Below are 19858 nucleotides of genomic sequence, written 5' to 3' on the forward strand. Positions count from 1 at the left end.
ACAATATTTGCTAATGAGACTGACGGCAACATACTTTTGTGTAAGAACAATGACCATAAGAGAAATTAGGGATAATATGGTGGCATATAAACAGTCTATTTGCGAGTGGAACAGTAAAGGGAATGACAAATAGTAGTGCAAGATACACTTCACCATGCACCATATAGTGGCTTGCAGACTATGTATGTAATTGTAGATGAGAGCTCAAACCCAAACACGACGTTTTGAAATTTTTAACATGATCAATAAGAAAAGTTCTGAGAGACCATCTTAAAAAAAACTATCAAAAGTTTAACCTTGTAAAGAAAAATGACAGCTGACCAATCATGTAAGAACACCATTTATTGAAGTCTGTTTACCCACTCTTTGACTTATGAAAATATTTATTTCGGTTGTGGCAGATACCCCACTATGAGAATCTAATCTCAGCATTTCTCATCAGAATATATATTCCACAATACATTCAAACAATAAAACAATATAGACAACTGCTTACCATACAAAGGAAGTGTCAAAATAAGTGGATAACTGCACAAAGAAAAACTCAATTCTGTCAGTGTACTGTTCAACACCACCACCAAACAGTGGGTTGTTGTCATTATCCACTTATTTCTTGACATGTATCCAGGATTTTCCATTACCACAGCATAATCATTGTATTTACATAAACTTTGTACATCATGGAAGTAAATTTACTAAGTATCATCACGCACATGATTAAATACCAGATCAAAATGTAACAGAGATTAGAATAGAAGTAGCCCATCACAGTCTATTACTAAGGGGCAAATTTAGTATGATAAGCTACCACACTCCTACATGTCTCATCCCATCAGCCCAAAGTTTAACTGTGATGGTGGTGGTAATAAATATTTATATTTGATTACTTATGAACCCCATTGTCACCCATGCATGTTAAAACAACTTTATGATATTTTATTTTTGGCACAGGTTGCTACCGAACATTGAATTATTTACTCATAGAGATTAGAAAGTTACACAATGAACTAGTTTAGGCATTTTGCCATTATCAAGCATACCTGTGAAGATAGTATAGTGTGCATAATATTGTTTCTTATGTCTGTGTTATGTATTATGAGTATGTATGGTAAATAATGCTTATGTATTAGCTGGTACAACAAGGTCCATATTGCATCTTGGAGTGTATCAGTTGTCTTTCTTTTATGTTATGATCACGTTATTCCTATATACTTTTATTTGATGATTTCAGTAATTTTTCAGTTTTATTTATTTATTTATTTTTTGACGGCTCCAGGGATGCTGTATTTTTACAAAGAAAATAATGTTTCGGGGTAAGTCAGTGAGAATGCTTAATTTCACTGATTGTATTTTTTGGGTTTTACATGCATAATGTCCTATTGTTTGTCAGAACAATTTACCCTTTTTTCTTTTATACTGTCAATAAAATTTTTCAGGTATTTTTATGTTTAAAATCTGTTGGGTATTTTTCTGTATAATGTAAGTAAAATATGGATTGCTTTCTGTTGCAGTTTTGTATCTGTTCATTAAATATCATTCTGAAATTCCTACCTATTTGTTTGATATAAAATTATTTGCAATTTTCACAAGAAAGTTTGTAGATGCTTGGATTTGAAAAAGTGGAGATATATTTTTTGGTGACTGTATTTTGGCCCTCAAGTTGTTATTTGCACAAAATGCTAATCTTAATTTTGTTTTCTTGAAGATGTTGTTCATCTTATTCAGAATTGGGCCTACGCATGGCGCTGCAACATAGGTAGGTTTATTTGTGGTTTTTCCTTCTCTTTTTAATGTTATTTCTTTGGCTATGGTATGTTTTTGGTTTTTTATGCTGTTAATAGAATTTTAGTACTATTTTGGAGTTTTTTGTTGTGCTACATACTGTAGAGTTTTTATTTCATATTGTATCACATTATTAGCAAGATGTAACTTTAAAATTCTGTTAATCACTGATTTGAAACATGCATAGGTCTTCAGACTTGGGCAACAAGAATTTTTATTTATGATGATATCTGTGGTAGTAGGTTTTTTTTAAATGTATTTCAAACTGGTGGTGGCTGGTTTTGTTGCTTACTTCCATTGTAAACGTAAGGCATAGCTTGAGCCAAAGCTGTCAAACACTTTATGATAAGAAGTGAAACACCCAAGTTGAAGCCAGATACTTTCAAACTGCAATTTATGTTCACTTAATGTATTTAAGGGGCCAAAGACGTTTATTATTAGCCAAAATAGAATATATGTACGGCTTCGGCAGCCAGAGGCAATGGTCGTGTGCTCCTGGGTCTTTGAAATCAGGGAGGTTTGGGTGGGACACCCTGTATATCCCTTTCTTATATTGCATTATTCCATCCCTGATTTTCCATTGTTTGATATCTATTACTCACTTGCCTCTAGTCCCAATACAAGACTGAAGAAACAAACAGCTATGAAACATGTAGAGATTATAAACACTATATAAATTGAAAACATTTTAGTATGCGATTCCTATTTCCATTAGTCAATTAATCGAAATTTGGTACATAATATAATATTTACAGTGAATTCATCCTCATCTTCACTGATTACACCAGGGTCAGCTTCTCCTGCGATCTGGCCAATTCTTCGGTGGCTGGGACCAAGATTTCCATCAAATGACTCTTCCTTCAACTTGCTATTGGAGCCTTTTCCCACTTTCTTTCCTGAAAAATAAAATGTACATCTGAAAATCGAACTCTCCATTACTTGTGTTCTTCAATATCTACTAAGCATTCAGCTTCTAAATTATTTACACTCATTCACATACTCTGCTGCAAAAAATGAATCAACAATTACTGCAGATAAAACTAGACAATGCCAGTTTCTTTATGTCTGATAACAGTAATTGCATTTTCCCCTCCAACCTCTTACTTTAATTGAAGACTTGTTCACAGTTATTAAATCATGAGGCCAGCAAGTAAAATGAGCCATATTAGTAACCAAATTACTTATTCTGATGATGAATTACTGTTTCTATCAGTTTGTATGTATGTACGTATTTTTGAAACCACACAATTTGTTCCTATAAATACAGCAACAGTGCTATTATTTTTATCTACTGCACATAAAACTCAACAATAAAAGCTTCCCTACTGCATCAAACAATTAAAAATAAAAGTAGAATGTTAATTTCGCAACCTTAATATTCCAAAACTGGCATCTGATTTTGTCCTTCATACAAAATTTCTATACTGGAATATTTTCAAATATTTGTTGGAAAGCTTTAAAACATTTACATTGATGGTCAGATGCATTAGAATAGGTAATAGTGTAAGATAACAGCATAGAGGTAGCGAGCAATGCTGTAGAAACCACTGGAACCTAGGCAAAGATGGTCACTGACTGCAGGAAAGGCTGGCTGCCACTAACAGAGTTAAAACATTGACATGCAGTGGTTTCCTTTGAAAAGTACTGGTAGCTACAGAACTGTGTGCCAAAGTAAATATGTTTGATAAACTGATATAACAGAGTAGTACAGTTTAGTTTCACCCTATCTTGGTGGTTTGGCAGTTTTGAGTCTATGCTTGTTGACCATTATCACAAATACATGTTCTGCTACAAAATGGATGTTTTAGAGTTGAGGGTTTGACAAACTGAAAAAGCTTAATTCTCAACAGATTTCGTATCTCCAACCAATGTGATAGACCTCTGATTGTGAAAGAGGGTGACAATACTAGAATCCAACAACACTACCAGTAGATAAATGATGGAAATTGGTAGCATCTTCTGAGGAGAAGTATGACAAATCCAGGGGGAATGGTAATGGCAATAGGACTTGCAACACAGTGTGATCAGAATCTTCATTGATTGTGGAGTGAAAGAGCTATAGATGAGAATTACTGAAAAAACAGAAATAGATCGTGTCAAGGGGATCCTGGTAATGGACAGAAATGTGGAACTTATTTTGGACACACATTTCGCAGAAGGTAGCAACACTAGTCAAATGGGCAGCCCAACAGTGAACTGAATGGACATTACAGTATGGTACAGTACAGACCATCGTTGCAATTAAACACGTTAATAAACATAAGCTTTAGACATGAGTATTTCCTTCACTCAGACATCACACTCCACACCAAACTGCCACCCACCAACCACAGCAAGGCACTCCTATTGCCATGGGAACCTTATATTAGGATTGTTTTGCAATACAACTCAATTTATAATGCTTTTTCTTAATAATCTCCAATACAGACAATACATTGCTTCACTTTCCAAAACAAATCATCACACTATAATTTCCAATTGCCTTCTGGCAGTTACTCACAACCTTTTTTCCAGATCTGATGGAGCTCTTCATCCAGAGAAAAGTTTGAATCTTCCCAACTATGTTTTCACTGATGGAGGAGGATATTGGTGTTTAATGTACCATCGACAACGAGGTCAATAGAGACAGAGCGCAAGCTCGGATTAGGGAAGGATGGGGAAGAAAGTCGTCCATGCACTTTCAAAGGAACTATCCCGGCATTTGCCTAGAGTGATATAGGGAAATCACGGGAAACCTAAATCAGGATGACCGGACGCGGGATTGAACCGTTGCTCTCCCGAATGTGAGTCACTGATTGAGACAAGGCAAAATAATACAAGGGTAAGATCTGAGCTGTAAAAAATATCTATAAAAACTTTGGAGTTCACTGCAACCAAATAGTAGTTATACACAGAAGCACCAAAAAAAATTGGTATAGGCATGCATATTCAAATACATCTACATATTTACTCCACTAGCCACCAGGCAGTGTGTGGCAGAGGGCACTATTCACGCCGAAGTCTTATTCCCCCCCGCATTCCACTTGCAGGTTGCACGAGGGAAACTGCTGCACATTTCAATGCTGGACCATCAACAAGTGTAAGCGTGCAAACCATTCAATGAAACATCATCGATATGGGCTTTTGGAGCTGAACGCCCACATGTATACCTCTGATCACTGCACTACACGAAGCTTTACGCCTCACCTGGGCCCAACAACACTGATATTGGACTGTTCGTGATTGGAAGCATGGTGACTGTCTGGTTTGAAATTGTATCAAGTGTATGGATGTGTACGGGAATGGAGACAACTAAGCGAATCCATGGACCCTGCATGTCAGCAGGGGACTGTTCAAACTGGTGGAGGCTCTGTAATGGTGTGCAGCATGTGCACTTGGAGTGATATGGGACCACTGATATGTCTATATAGGACTCTGACACATGACACATACATAAGTATCCTGTCTGATCACCTGCATCCATTCATGTCCATTGTGCAAACCGATGGACTTGGGCAATTTCAGCAGGACAACGTGACACCCCACACACCCAGAATTGCTATAGAGTGGCTCCAGGAACACTCTTCTGAGTTTAAACACTTCCGCTGGCCACCAAAGTCCCTAGACATTAACATTACTGGGCATAGCTGGGATGCCTTGCAAAGTGCTGTTCAGAAGAGATCTCCACCCCCTCATACTCTTACATATTTGTGTGCAGCCCTGCAGGATTCACGGTGTTAAGTTCCCTCCAGTACTACTTCAGACATTAGTTGAGTCCGTGCCAAGTCATGTTGCGGCACTTCTGCATGTTCACGGGAGCCCTGCACGATATTAGGCAGGTGTACCAGTTTGCTTGGCTCTTCAGTGTATTTTGTACACATGTATTTGCTCCTTGTCATGATAAAAGAACAAACTGTTAATCATTGATCTTGGACTGCTTAGTGGATGATTCTAAAAGATGTGCTGAAACTTGAGGCAGCCATAGTTCCCCATAACACCTACCAGTGTGCGAGTCAAGAGTATGTTCTTACATCTCATATCCCTTATGGCGATGAAAACAGCCTCCATTTTCTTCATGGCAGACAAATGTTCTGACAGCAATGGTTGTGCCTTCAATTTAAAAACTCACATTTGATTTGTTATAATAATTTAATAGTGAAACTAGGCTTGTCACCGACAACAATGTTGTTCACGTAGTAAGATAAGCTGCTTTCAAATTTTTTGAACATTTATTTGCAACACAATGTGTTGTAAACTTCTCTGGCATGAAGCATATCATAATCGAAGGTTGTGAGAACTTCAGGTGGAGAAAGGCATTAATATTCTTTCTTTCAGTGATGTAATAAACAGTTTTTTCCCTCTGTTTCTGTAGTGTAGTACCAATCCCTTTAATGACCAAGGAATTAGATAAAGGTAAAAGGAAAGCATTCTCAGGCCTGAATAACTAGTGAGATTTCCTCTGAGCACTGATTTAATGTCAGCAATAAAACTGGTTCACTAGTCCCCTTTGGATGATACTATTAACTTATCCACACACTGTATAATGCCCAAAACTGATTAAGACCTCTGACTACGAAATATGCACTTGCATATATGACATGAATATCTTATCTCAATAGCCAGATAATTTCCATCTCTCAAAACTTGTGATAACTTCCACATAGATCATACATCATTATAAGGCTGATTACAGTAACATAACTCTAAAGGAAAATGAACAAACTGCCACCACAATATTTAACTGTTGAGAAGCAGATTATGTTGGCTCACCTTCCGGGAATGATTCCAGCAGGTTGCCAAAGGTACCTTGCATCTTGGTCCTCGCAAATGTAAGGGCTCAATGTACACAAAACTGTCCTGTCATCTCTAATGCTGGTCCTTTTTTTCTATTTTTAGTGTAATTTTTCATGCCATTTACATCCCCTCAACAAACTCCTGCAGTCTAGCTGTACACTAACATCTTCTAAAACTTGATATTCATTATTTTCTCTAGATTGCAGGTTGACAATCAAACATTAGATGGGTACACAAAAGTGGACAATTAATATTTCATTTCACTTGTCTCACCAGCTCATCTTTAGGGTCTTCCTCACCATTTTCACTCTCTCTCTCTCTCTCTCACACACACACACACACACACACACACACACACACACACACACACACAAAACCACAAACAGCAGCATTGGTAAGAGTTTGGTCCCACATTAAACCCAAAAAAACTATACCCTCCACCACTTGCATGGACTATGATATATTGCCAAGCAGGATGCACCACCTCATATGGTTTCCAATGACTGATAGCCTGCCAATTAAACTGATGTTTTTTCTTGCTCTTTCAATCTGTGACAGTCTAAAGTGAAACCCGTCATTAACACACTATTGTCCCCAGTAGCTTATACTGGTAACACTAGTTTTCTTCAAAGTGTGGTACTCAAGGGACAATTTTGTCATTGGGCAGGGGAAGAAATCTGTGGTTGCACAACCTCAGAGACAGTGTGTCATATGGCTTATTTGATATTCTAGAATGGCAATACCAATTCTGACAGGACAGCAGAGACACTACTAGTTATAGAGTCATATTGGGTATTCAAGTGCGAAATGAGTACAATAGCCTGTGCCTATGACAGACTGGTACACACTGTGGCTTTTGTGTATGAAGCCATCATTAATCAACATTCAGATACCTGTATACAATTGAGCTCTTCTTTGTTTATAGCATGGACTTTGATTTTGGATTCTCAACTCTACTTAACAAGATTCTTGAATATGTCATTGTCTGTCACATCTTCCTTGTAAACATGTAATCATCAACAACTGTCCCAGATGGTAGTCTCTTAGCAGCACTTCTGCAACTCCTAACCAAACTTCTGCAGTTCCAGCGTTAACAAACATTAAAGCTCTGCTGCCTTTACAGTGTTCAGAACTTTGTTTCTCTCAGGTATAACAGAAAAGTGTCAACAAGGACAATTCCTACAATATGAATCAACCCGATGAAGTGGCATAATTGTTGTTAATTCAGCCTTTGAGGCATTGCAAGTGGTATTTCTGATATTACTCATCAGATCGCTACTTTACTTTCTTAAACTAGTAAACAATATGAATTATTTCACAAGCCATAACTGAGCAAGTTCATATAGTGATAAGACACTGCACTTTCCTTCAGGAGGACCATGGTTCACATTCCCATATGGTCATCCTGCTTTAGGGTTTTCATTGTTTCCCTAAACTGCTGAAGTCAGACACCAGATCAGTTCTTTTGAAATGGACATAGTCAATTTCATTCCCCATACTTGTGTTTCCCCTATAATGACCTCATCACTGATGGGATGTAAACAGAGGCATATGCTGCAGACTTCTAGCCCGCCTGAGTTCTCCACGGTGGGCTGACCTGTCTTGGGTGGGGTGGCCACCCACTGGTCGGCCAACTGACCTCAGTATCGCTTCAACAACAGACTAGTCTGTTAGTCTGGCCAGTGCATCCAGCCCAGCCAACCCATAGCTCGGGATCCACAGCAGGTCCAGGTCCAGGCTCTAACGCTAACTCCAAGTGCCAAATTTGTAGCTTCACTGCAGTGCTCATCTCATCTCATTTCATCTACTTTATGAAAAGTCATGTAATCAACCAAGTGTGTGGTACAAATTAAAGCTGCAAGAACTATGTTATCACAGCATATGCAGTTGCACATATTTTTACATTTCCATATGAGAAAAAAATACTGCAATTACAAACATAGCTACCAAAAAAGCTCTCATTTAGGTAACAATCTCAAGAAGCAGGAAGCTTTTGTCTCTTGTGAGCTCTCTGCAGCAGGTTCAAGCTAAAAATAAAAATGAAGAATTACTTATTTTTTCTGTAACTACATGACAGAAAAGTCTGCAATTTTACAGTAAATAATTTTGATGAGAATCTTACCAAACAACTGTGTACAAGTAGAGCACAATTCTAATTCCGAGCACTTATTGTACCCTTTTTCTGTGAAGTGACAAGTCCTGCGCAACTGAAATTACATCCTGCTTAGGCACTACATCTGCATCTACTTGACTAATCTGCAATTCACACTTACATGTCTGGCTGAGGTTTCATACAACCAATTTCAGACTCTCTTCTGGAAAAAATGAATATCGAAATCTTTCTGGGAGAACTTTGATTTCTCAAATTTCTCCCTTTATAGGTGGAAGTCAACAAAATATTTTTGCATTCAGAGAAGAAAGTTCGTGACTGAAATTTTATCAAAAAATTTCATTGCAAGAAAAAACACCTTTGATTTAATGATAGCTACTCTAACACACTTATTACATCCATGGCCATTCTCTCCTGTTTTTTGATAACACAATACCAATTGCTCTTCTTTGAACTTTTTCTATATCCTCCATCAACACAATCAAGTAAAGATCCCATACAACATGGCAATACTCCAGAAGAGGACAGACAAGTGTAGTGTACATAGTTTCTCGAGTACAGTTGTTACATCTTCCAAGTGCTCTTCCAATGAAACATAGCCTTTACTTCACTTTCCCATAAGATTTTCTATGTGATAGATGCATCAATAGATCACTTTCTTTGAGGTATTTTATAGTGGGGGAACTCAGTATACGTTCGAAAGTCCTGCTACAAACGATGTCAGTGATATGGGTCTATAACTCAGCAGATTACTTCTGCCTCCTTTCTTGTTCATTGGCATAATATGTGCAGCCTATCAGTATTTACATATTAACCTTTCATCGAGCAAGCAGTTGTATGTGATAGGTACAAATTAAGTTATTTAATCAGCATACTATGAAAGGAATCAATTTGGTACATAATCTGGACTGTAAGATTTGTCTTTATTAAGTGGCCTAAGTTGCTTTTCTTTATGAAGGGTACCTACTTCCAACTTACTCATGTTGGCAGCTGTTCTTTGTTTGAATTCTGGAATACTTACTGCTGCTTCTTTGTTGAAGAATTTCACAAAACTGTGTTCAGTAACTCAACTTTAGTTGCATTGTCATCAATAATACTACCATTGCCATCACACAATGGAGATATTGATTGTGTCTTTCTGTTAGTATGCTTTTCATACAACCATAATCAATTTCGATTTTCTGCCACATTTGGAAGAGAGTTTCAGCTTGGAAACTATCAAAAGCATCTCACACTGAAGTCTGCACTAAGTTTTGAGCATCTGAAAACCATTGCCAATCTTTGAGATCTTACATTATTTTAAATCTAGCATCATCTCTTTGTTGCTTCTGCAACAATCACTTTATCAGTTTTGTGTACAATGGGGGATTTGTTCTGTATCTTATTAATTTACTTTGCACATAATTTTCAAATGCTGCCAACACTATTTCTCTGAATTTACACCACATCTGGTTGAAACTTACATAGTTAGTATGGAAGGAATGGAGAAAGCCAGCAAGAGAGTTTTATCTGCTTTTTTTAAATAGATATCTTTCATATTTATTTCTGGTGAATTTGGATGGTACAGCATTCCATCTCGCTACAACCACCTTGTGGTCACTAATTCCTGTATCCATCTAGATGCTCTCTGCTCAGGATTGTTTGTCACCAAGACGTCTAGTATGTTATCACAATCACTTACACTTTGTGTGAGCTATAGAACTAATTTCTCAAAATAAATTAGTAACTGGAACAGCTAAAATCTTGCATTCCAGTCTACAAAGGTAGCACTGATGCCACACTCTCCAGTTGTAAAGCAACATATTTGGGTCTTCACTGTCTGGCTTTTTTGTCAATAGGTACAGTCTTGCCTTCAAAACATACTGACATTCTCAAGAGTGTCATTCTCAGAAGCCCAGTTTCCAAATCTGTTGTTCTTGAATGACAAGCATTTCTTCTCTGGTGTAATTTCATTTTGAAAATCTAAAACAAAATCACTGTCAAATGATGTAATAATAATTAAAACATCAAAGTTGAGACTTTATTCTAACCTTAAGTGGAAAATTAACAGAGAAAATTTTACCCACAAATATCTCTCCGTCCTGATCTGTTTCCTCCGAGTACTTTTTTTCTTCCACTATCTAAAGTTCACAAGTTAACACACAAAGATGAACTCAGTAGCTCTCCATAATTTTATTTGAAATATAAGTGTGTTCACAGTGTCCATACATTAACACTTTGTGGTTACAGTAGCTCTCACTAGATTATGAACACACATCAAATCAAACCAACTTAAAATAGTAGCAACTACAATAATGCCTTCTTTAGTAGCTACATAGGCATGACAATGTTGTTGCACTACACGTGTGATTCAATCTATGGGAAGCACAGAGTTCGAACCTACATAGAGATGAGCATGGTCTTGCGCACACAGCTAATGGCTAAGCATTCAGTACAACACACAGCACGATATTTCTAGGCGAGGTTCGCGGTGGTCGAACTCCAAGTAAGCACTGACCCAGCCGGCCAACTGCCACCCACAAGTAAACACCTCCGCCAGTGGGTCTGCCCATAGTACACATCCCGTGCATCCTCCACGGCAGGTTATCGTACTATCCGACTGCGATACCCATCATGATGTCCGCTAGCAGCGATACTAAACCAACATTCATTGATACTACATACACAACTAAATTGGTAGTTATCCTTTTGTTTATCAAACAGATTCTTCATCTGACAAGGCTAAAGCTCTATGGACATGCTGCTTTGCCTTTGTCTCACAGCAGAGCATTTACACCAACTTCCTAGACCTATCACTCAAGGACTGGACCAAGTTGCAATTTCATCCCACGAGTCCAAGATGATGCTCTTGTTATTTCTGCCACCAAAACTGCACTTACTCTCACACAAGGCAAAATATGTTTACAATGATTATTAGTTTATTTTTCAGTCAATTTAAATGCCCTTAACAACCATATTTACCACACAATAGCATATTCTGTTAACTGCTAATGCTCCACAAAACGAGATATTCTAATCCATAAGGAGCTGCAAAAAGTGAATGGTAACAGTTTATCGTAAAAGAAATTAGGAAAAGAGTTTTAGACAATCAATTATTTGTACTACTACTTAATTTCATCCAAATAAATGACATTATGAGATAATGTACACATTAGAGATCATCTCATTTTAAGATTGTGGGTGACATTGGCTCTCCAGGTTCATGATTCAATCAGCGTCCTGCCTGTGCCGCGATATATGAGGCATTGACAGCCCAGTGACCCGGCCTGGTAAAAGCACAGCTCAGCGAGTGAGACGTGGTACGGTGATGCCCGGTGACCCTTATCAGACTGAGCCCACTCGTGCCGCATAGGCTAGCCTGTCAGAGGTGGAGTAGCACTGGCTTGCACCATGTGAACCATATTTATGGTTGTAAAACCTGCCTCTTCCTTCCTTCCCTTCAATAGTCACAGGTATTAGGTAATCCTATTAACTTTGTATTTTCTGAAATTTATGATATGAAAACTAGTCCTTATAGTAAGCAAATTAACATCATAGCTACAAGGCTAAAATTTGACCACAGCACCAAACAACAGGTTCAGTCTTGTGTTTTATACGCCGCTGAACTTCAAGGTCTATACACACAGTGCAATTTTTTGTATGAATAGGAAGTTTATCTGGAAGAAGAGGGAGACTACATCGTGTGCAATGAGTTCGTTCTTGCAATCTGGGAAAGCCCCAGGAGTTGATGATATAGCAGCAGAACTCATTGAGGCTGCTGGGGAAGAGCTACGTGAAGAACTGTTCCATCTCGTACAAGTTATATAAGAAACTGGGGAGCTCCCAAAAGACTAAAAAATTTGTCACAGAAACCATCTGCAAAACAGATTTGAACAATACAGTGGTCTCAAGATATTGACCTCTCATTTCAAACCAGTTAGAAGGCAGAATGAATGCAATCATCACAGATGTGCAATGTATCTTAAAAGAAGTGCAGGCATATGAGAAACAATACTCTTGAGGAAACACTACAGAAGACTCAATATATTGTCTTCATTGATTTAGAAAAGGATCTGACAGGGTAGACTGGCGAATACTTTTAAGATGCTGAGACAGAGTGGCATAAAATACACACAAACAGATGAGTAGTGCAGAAACTATACAGCGAAGAGGTGGCTGTGATAAGGCATTGAGAACATCAAGAAGAAGCTACTGTAATATAGGGTATATGACAGAGCAACTCACACTCTCCTGTCTTGTTCAATGGATACATTTCAAGGGCAGATGATGATGTTAGGGACAAACAAGAGACTATAGAAGGAATTAAAAATCATGGTAAGAAAATAGACATGTTGAGAGTTTCTGCCTGTATCACAGTGTTAACTGAAGTTGCAGAACAATTAGAAGCAATGCTGGTCCAGATGGAAATCACCATAAATTCTTCCGATAATTGAAAATTAATAAAGGTGAAACAAAAATCTTAGCGGTGAGCAGACAAAACATTGTTGCCCAATGCTCATTTATTAACGAGCGCCTGAAGACCAGTGAATTCTTTGCCTGACTACAGAGTAAAATTACATCAGACAGAAGATCCAGTGAGGATATTGCATGGTGAAACCACCAGGCAAAAGCTGCTTTTAACAAGAACACCTCAGGAAAGACCTCTTAAAGACATTTGGAGTGTGGTGCTGTACGGAAGTGAAACATGGACACTGGGACAAGCATAAAACACAAAATAACTAACTTCAGGATGTGGTGTTACCACAGAATGCTGAATGAAGAGGTGCTCAACAGAGTGGAGGAAGGGAAGCCTTGTCTCCTGAAGCTTATCAAACACAGAAGGGACACGTGGGTTGGCCACCTTCAGAGACATGATGGTATCATTAAAAGTATCACTGAAGGCATAGTAGAAGCAAAGAAAAAAAAAGAGGCAGACCAAGACTAGAGCACATCAACCAGATCATAGAAGATACCACAGGGTTGCCACAAGTTTCCCCAAGCGAAATTGCTTGATATTTCCCTGGTTTCCAGACAAGTCTTACATTTTTCCCTGGTGAATTTTGAGATCTCAAGGTTGAGTTCAAATGTAAGTTGACAATCTGTCTTTGCAGCTACGGTAAACAAGGAAATATCTAAAAAAAATTCAAGCAGATGGCGTTTCCTGGTATGAGCAAAAATCTTAAGTACTAATAACAATTTCTTTTCTAATGAACTGTTTTTAGGTGGAGAAAGCAAGCCAAATGGTATGTGTGTTTCATTAAGACCACCAATATTATTTTATTCCAATAAAACGAAACATACTGGGTGAAAAAAATATGTATTTGCTTGGAGTCCCAAGAAAGATTTGAAATACCTTCACTGATTTCAGAAATAACCTCAGAAAATAAAGTAGGTCTCTTGAAAGAAGTGTACAAGTTGAGGAAGAAATGTGTAGGTGACCGACAATAAAATTTGTTTCTAATATGTTCGTTGTTATTACTTACAGGTATTTTTTGACTTTTCTTTTGAAAATATATCAGTATAGAGTGTACAAACCCCCAGTGACTGAAGATCTTCTCTTCTTATCGTCCATACTTTCTAACACAATAATAACGTTTTAAGTGCCAAACTGTACTAGAACAAATGAAATATCTATAAAATACCACACTGTACAGTGTAATTGCAGTGAAACAGTCACAATCCCTGAAATCCATCGCCCGTGACCTCTGACCTACTGAGGAGCACCACAGTCCTGGGTCCATGGATAAACCATGAATATCCCCTACATTACACTACACACAAACTGATCTGGCCTGCGGACAGATCAGTCAGACTAGATCTGATGGGCAGGGCCTGCTCATTAGTGGGAACCGAATGGCTTTAGATTGGCAGGCTCAACCTGTGACACATACCTGCAGGAAAGGCCTGTGGTTTTGGCCCATCATGGAAATCCACTCGTGTGGCCAGCTATTCATGAGCCACAGTCAGCATGTCGATGAAATGAGACCACAGTGATCAATCCATGCAACAGATAACTTGTTCAAATACTCTGAGAATCAATAATAATGAGAATAAGTAGCAACTCACCGTAAAGATGATTGCTGAGCCACAGATAGGCACGTTGAAAAGAAAAGCACAATCTCACAACTAAATTTTCAATCATAGTTTTTGTCAGAAAATGAGAACACACACATTCACACAATCACCCACACACAACTCAGATACACATGACAGCCATCTACAGTCTCAGAATCAGAGCCAAACAAAACACGACTCATGCCTCCCTGCCTCTCGTCAGGTGGCAAGAATTGGTGGCAGCACTGACTGCAAGCTGAGGAGAGTGGTAGGAAGGGAAAAAGCAGTAGTAATGAGGAAGTACAGCCAATGACGATGCAAGACACCTCAGTTAACAAACCATTTTGTCTACTGAGACAGAAAGAGATTTTTCCAATTTTTTTTTCATATTTCCCTGACATGTTTGAAATTTCCTGATTTCCAGAACCCGTGGCAACCCTGTACCAGCTCCACCACCTATACCACTCTCAAGAGGGAGGCTGAAGACAGTAATGTATGGGAAGCTGCTGTGAACCAATTTAATTTTGAAGACCTACAAAAAAAAAGTGTAATGTGTCTTACAGTCTCTTATTCACGACATAGTGATTAGATTAGTCCCTCATAAAAATGTAAGAGTAAAGATGCTGGGACCATCAGACCTACACATCGGTGAAGTCCTGACAAAGCATTTTGTTCCCTGGAAAAACCCAAGCAATCCTGGGAGTGTATATTTGTTAATTCTGCTGGGACTATTCCAGGGAGCAATGTAGCTACTAGTGGTACATGCGGTCTAAAATTTCCTTGTGAGGCACAGAGGTCTACCACCTCACTGCGCACTATGATCCATGCCCTGACCACCATTTCTGCAATTGAGGATAATTCTTTTGACGTAATGTCTGATGCTGGTGGCCTGTTCCCGGTCACAGCTGTTGCTACAGACCAACCCCAGCTGTACTACTCACACACCACAACAGCATTATGATTTGAGATTACACCATCAGTAACAATAGTTTTCTAAGGTTTATACAGAGCAGAGATGAAAGCCATCAAGATAGAGCTCCTTCCGCCACTAGTGCAACTCCCAGAGGCTGACCCAAGCAACGCCACACAGTCTGTAGACAGACTGATTTCATTACTGCCTCCTGTGCTGCCACCTGTTTCTTCACACATTGAAATATCACTAGATCCCACAACAGTCCTGGCATTGTCATGGCCACTATTGTTTCCATCACTCATCAGCATACGTAAATGTTGATTAGTACAATTACTAACCTATACTTTTGGCTATTTTCTTCAAGCTCTTCCTCTTTTCCAAACTTCCAATACTGAGTAGACTGCCACCTGCAAAATACAAAAAGAACAATACAATGAAGGTTTTCACTGCTCATCATCTTTGCTGCTGATGAATTTTCCATGTTGTATGGTCATGATTCATGAAACAGACACAACCATACAAACCTGGTGATTCTCTGGCAGCTACAAAAGTAATTACTGGCTTTAGCCAAAAGCTCAAATAAAAGCAATAAATTATCATGAAATCTCCATTAAGTAATTTAAGGCAACAGTCAACAAAAGTATTTATATTGACAGCATCACACAGTACTCATTGCATTTTAAAATACTTTAATGATTTTCTATGACACAAAAGGACTTGTTAGACTACAAGGCAAAATTTGGAAACTATACAGTTTGCATGGACAAGCTGGAGTATGTTTCTGAAGCCTCATATGCAGACTGCAAGACTACGCTGCAAACTGTACTCACTATGTCGTTTGCACTACTGCACTTGTGTTTCTCATATATTAGATATACACTGCATATAATTTAATTATCATTGAACTACTAGTGAAATATTATTTTCCCCAACAAAAGTCAACAGTCCAGATACAATACTCTTGATGTTTCTTAAGATATGTCTCAATTCGAAAAAAGACTTCAGGGTATGATTAATACAAAAAAATATTGATATTATTCTGGGACTATTGACATGTTTGTGCTGTATGAATTACTGACACAAATAATACACTATACAGAATTTAAATTTTTCATGGAACTTTAGACTTTCCTACAATGTGATGTGAGGGAAGGCAAACTAACTAACATGTCACATACCAAGCTCAAATTGCATATTTCATTCATATTCATTTTATACGTGACAGCACAAGAGATAAATAGTACATGTTGTTAACCGCCAAAATTGATTTAATCTTTGAAATTATATTCAACTTAAGAATTTGCAGAAATGTTGCTGACGTCTGTTGCAGTAGCCACCAGAAAGATCGCGGAAGGCGCATATTGACACGGCATGTCACGGACAGTAGTTGCCGCAAGTAAAATCCCGTCCACCAGAGGGCACGCGATAATTTGGCCGCACCCTCTGCCGGTGGAACAACAACTACTCAGGCACCACAGGCCATGGCCAGTCAGTTTTATATCGGGCATGCCTAGCAGACAGTTCCCGGTCTACACTATGTGAAGTGCGACGGACAACGTGAATCGTGTTAATACAACTGTGCTATCTACAGCACCATATTTTCAATGATCATATGAAAAATACAAAGAAAGGTAAAAAGAGAATGAAAATGTGTGGAAGACACAAAGTTCACAGTGTGGTAGTTATTGGACAGCAGAGGAAACGAGATAAAGGTAAATATTACAAGTAATATGCAGGAAAAATGAGGTATAACCAAAATGTGAATGAATATTGAAGAGACAACATGACCATAACATGCAGGAAGACTGTGATGGTGAAAAACAAAACACAGAATTCAGGAATGCAAGCAAAACCAAATGTATCAGCTCAAATAAATAATAAGTAAAATATGAAAAATAGATGCAATAAACAAAAACAAAAATTGCATCTTAAAACCTTCAGCAGGCAGACAGAAAGGAGCAAGATATATGAAACTTGCATTATTCGATTACAGTTTCAAAATGGTTAATGAATAGTCGTTCAAGCTGCTAACTTTCTTCCCCTCCACAGTTTTGGCTTTTACACTGAAGCTATTTACTAGTGGATCTGAAAATGGGTTCAATATAAAAGCTGAAACTGACTGTGGACTAATATAAAGAACATTGCAGCACCTGGGGCAGCTATTCATTAATTCAGTATACTGTTGCATACCAGCGGTTCTCTCCAAATAAGGGGCAACTAATAATTTAAAATATTTATCATGGGAAAGGCAGGAAAATGATGTCACATAGGAGCTCTTCATTTTTTCAAATGATAAATCGCTTCATGGTTAGCATTACTTTCTTTCCAAACAACAACATATTCCTCAAATTATCACACACACACACAAATAGAGAGAGAAAGAGAGCGAGAGAGAGAGAGAGAGAGAGAGAGAGAGAGAGAGAGAGAGAGAGAGAGAGAGAGAGAGAGAGAGAGAGCTGATCTACTTTGTTAAATAAAGCTTCCTACAACAAACAGTCTGCTTTGGTTTGGACATAGTATGTCATCTTGAATCCCAACAATGAGATAATTTTGTTTCTTCTTCCCCTATTTGATGTTCAGCTGGATGCTAATCATATACTGCCATACTCTTTATTACCCTTTACTTAGTTTTGTTTGTATACAGACTACCTTAAAAGAAAAGAACAGGCTAAAAGAACCTGGTTTCCATAAAATTGGGAATAACCATGAGAACTATAACAATTTGCAAAAACCGTAAACTAACAGACACAAATACTTATGTGATTATCACAGTAAACATCACTTGCAAAGCAGAGGCACTAACAGCTAACTGACTGATATTATGAATGTAGCAGACAATTCTAAGTTTGAAAGCAGGATGGTAATCGCAGCTGTGCAAGTGAAGAGAACAGGTAAGATGGAAAAGCTGGTTAGGTAAGAAGGGAAAGCTGGTTGAATGGTATCACGCCATTAGTTAGTAGGCATACTGTAATGAATGGCCACAGGAGGATTGTGAAAGTAGGTCAGTGAATTGTTCATCTCTCACTGACTTTGTAAACAACTGTATCACGGGTTCAGTACAGACAAGGTTTAATTAGTGACAATCATGGTATGACAAACACCAATGATCAATATTTATGTTACATAATTGAAAGTGTAAGATCCTAAGCCATCCAAACTTTAGTGAAACTTTGTTGCAGCCACTTGTGGAGTGACATGAACTATGATGCTAAGCAGAGAAGGCTTCATAATGTTAAGATGGAGGACAAAAGATAAGGGTTTAATGTCCCATCAATGGCCTGATCATTACAGATAGAGCACTATCTCAGATTGGAGAAGAATGACGATGAAAAGCTGCTGTGTCTTTTCAACAAAACCAGCCCAGCATTTACCTTCTGCAAAATTAGGGAAACCATGGGAAACGTAAATCTAGGTAACTGGTGGGGGATTTGAACCCACCTTCTGAAAGCAAAACCTTCATGAATGTAACATGTATGTTTGTAGAGTTTAAACCCATCACAGGAGGGAGCATTCGCAATAGGTACAGTGACATGTACAATGGAGTGCACATCATTTAACACTTGTTCTCTTGACAGAAAAGTTACAATTACGTTTGCAAAGTGACAGCAAAAGATTTCAATTTGGCGAGAAGACAGAACCAGTTAATAATCACAACAGTGAATGAGAAATAGAAGCGGGTTCGTTAGAGGGAAATGAACGTGTCCATCTTAAGGACGAAGAAATGCAATGTCATGAAAATGATGATGTTGGTGACAATGATTTTGATTTTATTTTTGAGTCTTTTGTTGGTACAGATGGTAAAACTAAATGATGCAAGGAAAGTATTATAGCCAAACCTGCAAAAACACAACAAAAATCCTTCTTGGTCCAAAGAGGTCTTCTGAGGATATTACAAAGGAAGTGATGCCATTCACAATGATTATTAGTGAGGAAATGATTGCTTCATTGTGGAATACAATACTTGCATATTAGAAACATGATATCACAAAACAAGTATATATGAGAGAGAGAGAGAGAGAGAGAGAGAGAGAGAGAGAGAGAGAGAGAGAGAGAGAGAGAGAAGTACAGGAGACTTCAAAAGAAGAGTCTGTGCTCTTATTAGAACCCTTATTTTGACTGGCTTGAACAGTGAAAATAAAGCAAATGATGAATATCTATGGAGTAGTTATGGCACTGGTATGATGATTCTCATGAGTTTGTATGCCATGCAAACAGTTCTTATTTATCTTCAAAAGTGTTAGATTTGA

General features: G+C 38.1%; 1 protein-coding gene across 2 annotated transcripts in view; it reads right to left on the bottom strand.

Annotated features, from left to right (window-relative positions):
- Positions 1-19858, bottom strand: part of LOC126298850 (rab11 family-interacting protein 1) — a 121235-nt gene that overhangs the window by 26246 nt on the left and 75131 nt on the right. For both annotated transcript variants that reach the window (XM_049990360.1, XM_049990359.1), the window contains exons 6-7: positions 15950-16018; positions 2536-2678 (exon numbers count right to left, since the gene is read on the bottom strand). In XM_049990360.1, the coding sequence (XP_049846317.1) occupies positions 2536-2678; positions 15950-16018 (212 nt within the window). The remainder of the gene's footprint in view (positions 1-2535; positions 2679-15949; positions 16019-19858) is intronic.

This window comes from Schistocerca gregaria, chromosome X (assembly GCF_023897955.1).
Source record: "Schistocerca gregaria isolate iqSchGreg1 chromosome X, iqSchGreg1.2, whole genome shotgun sequence".
NCBI classification, from domain to species: Eukaryota; Metazoa; Arthropoda; class Insecta; order Orthoptera; family Acrididae; genus Schistocerca; species Schistocerca gregaria.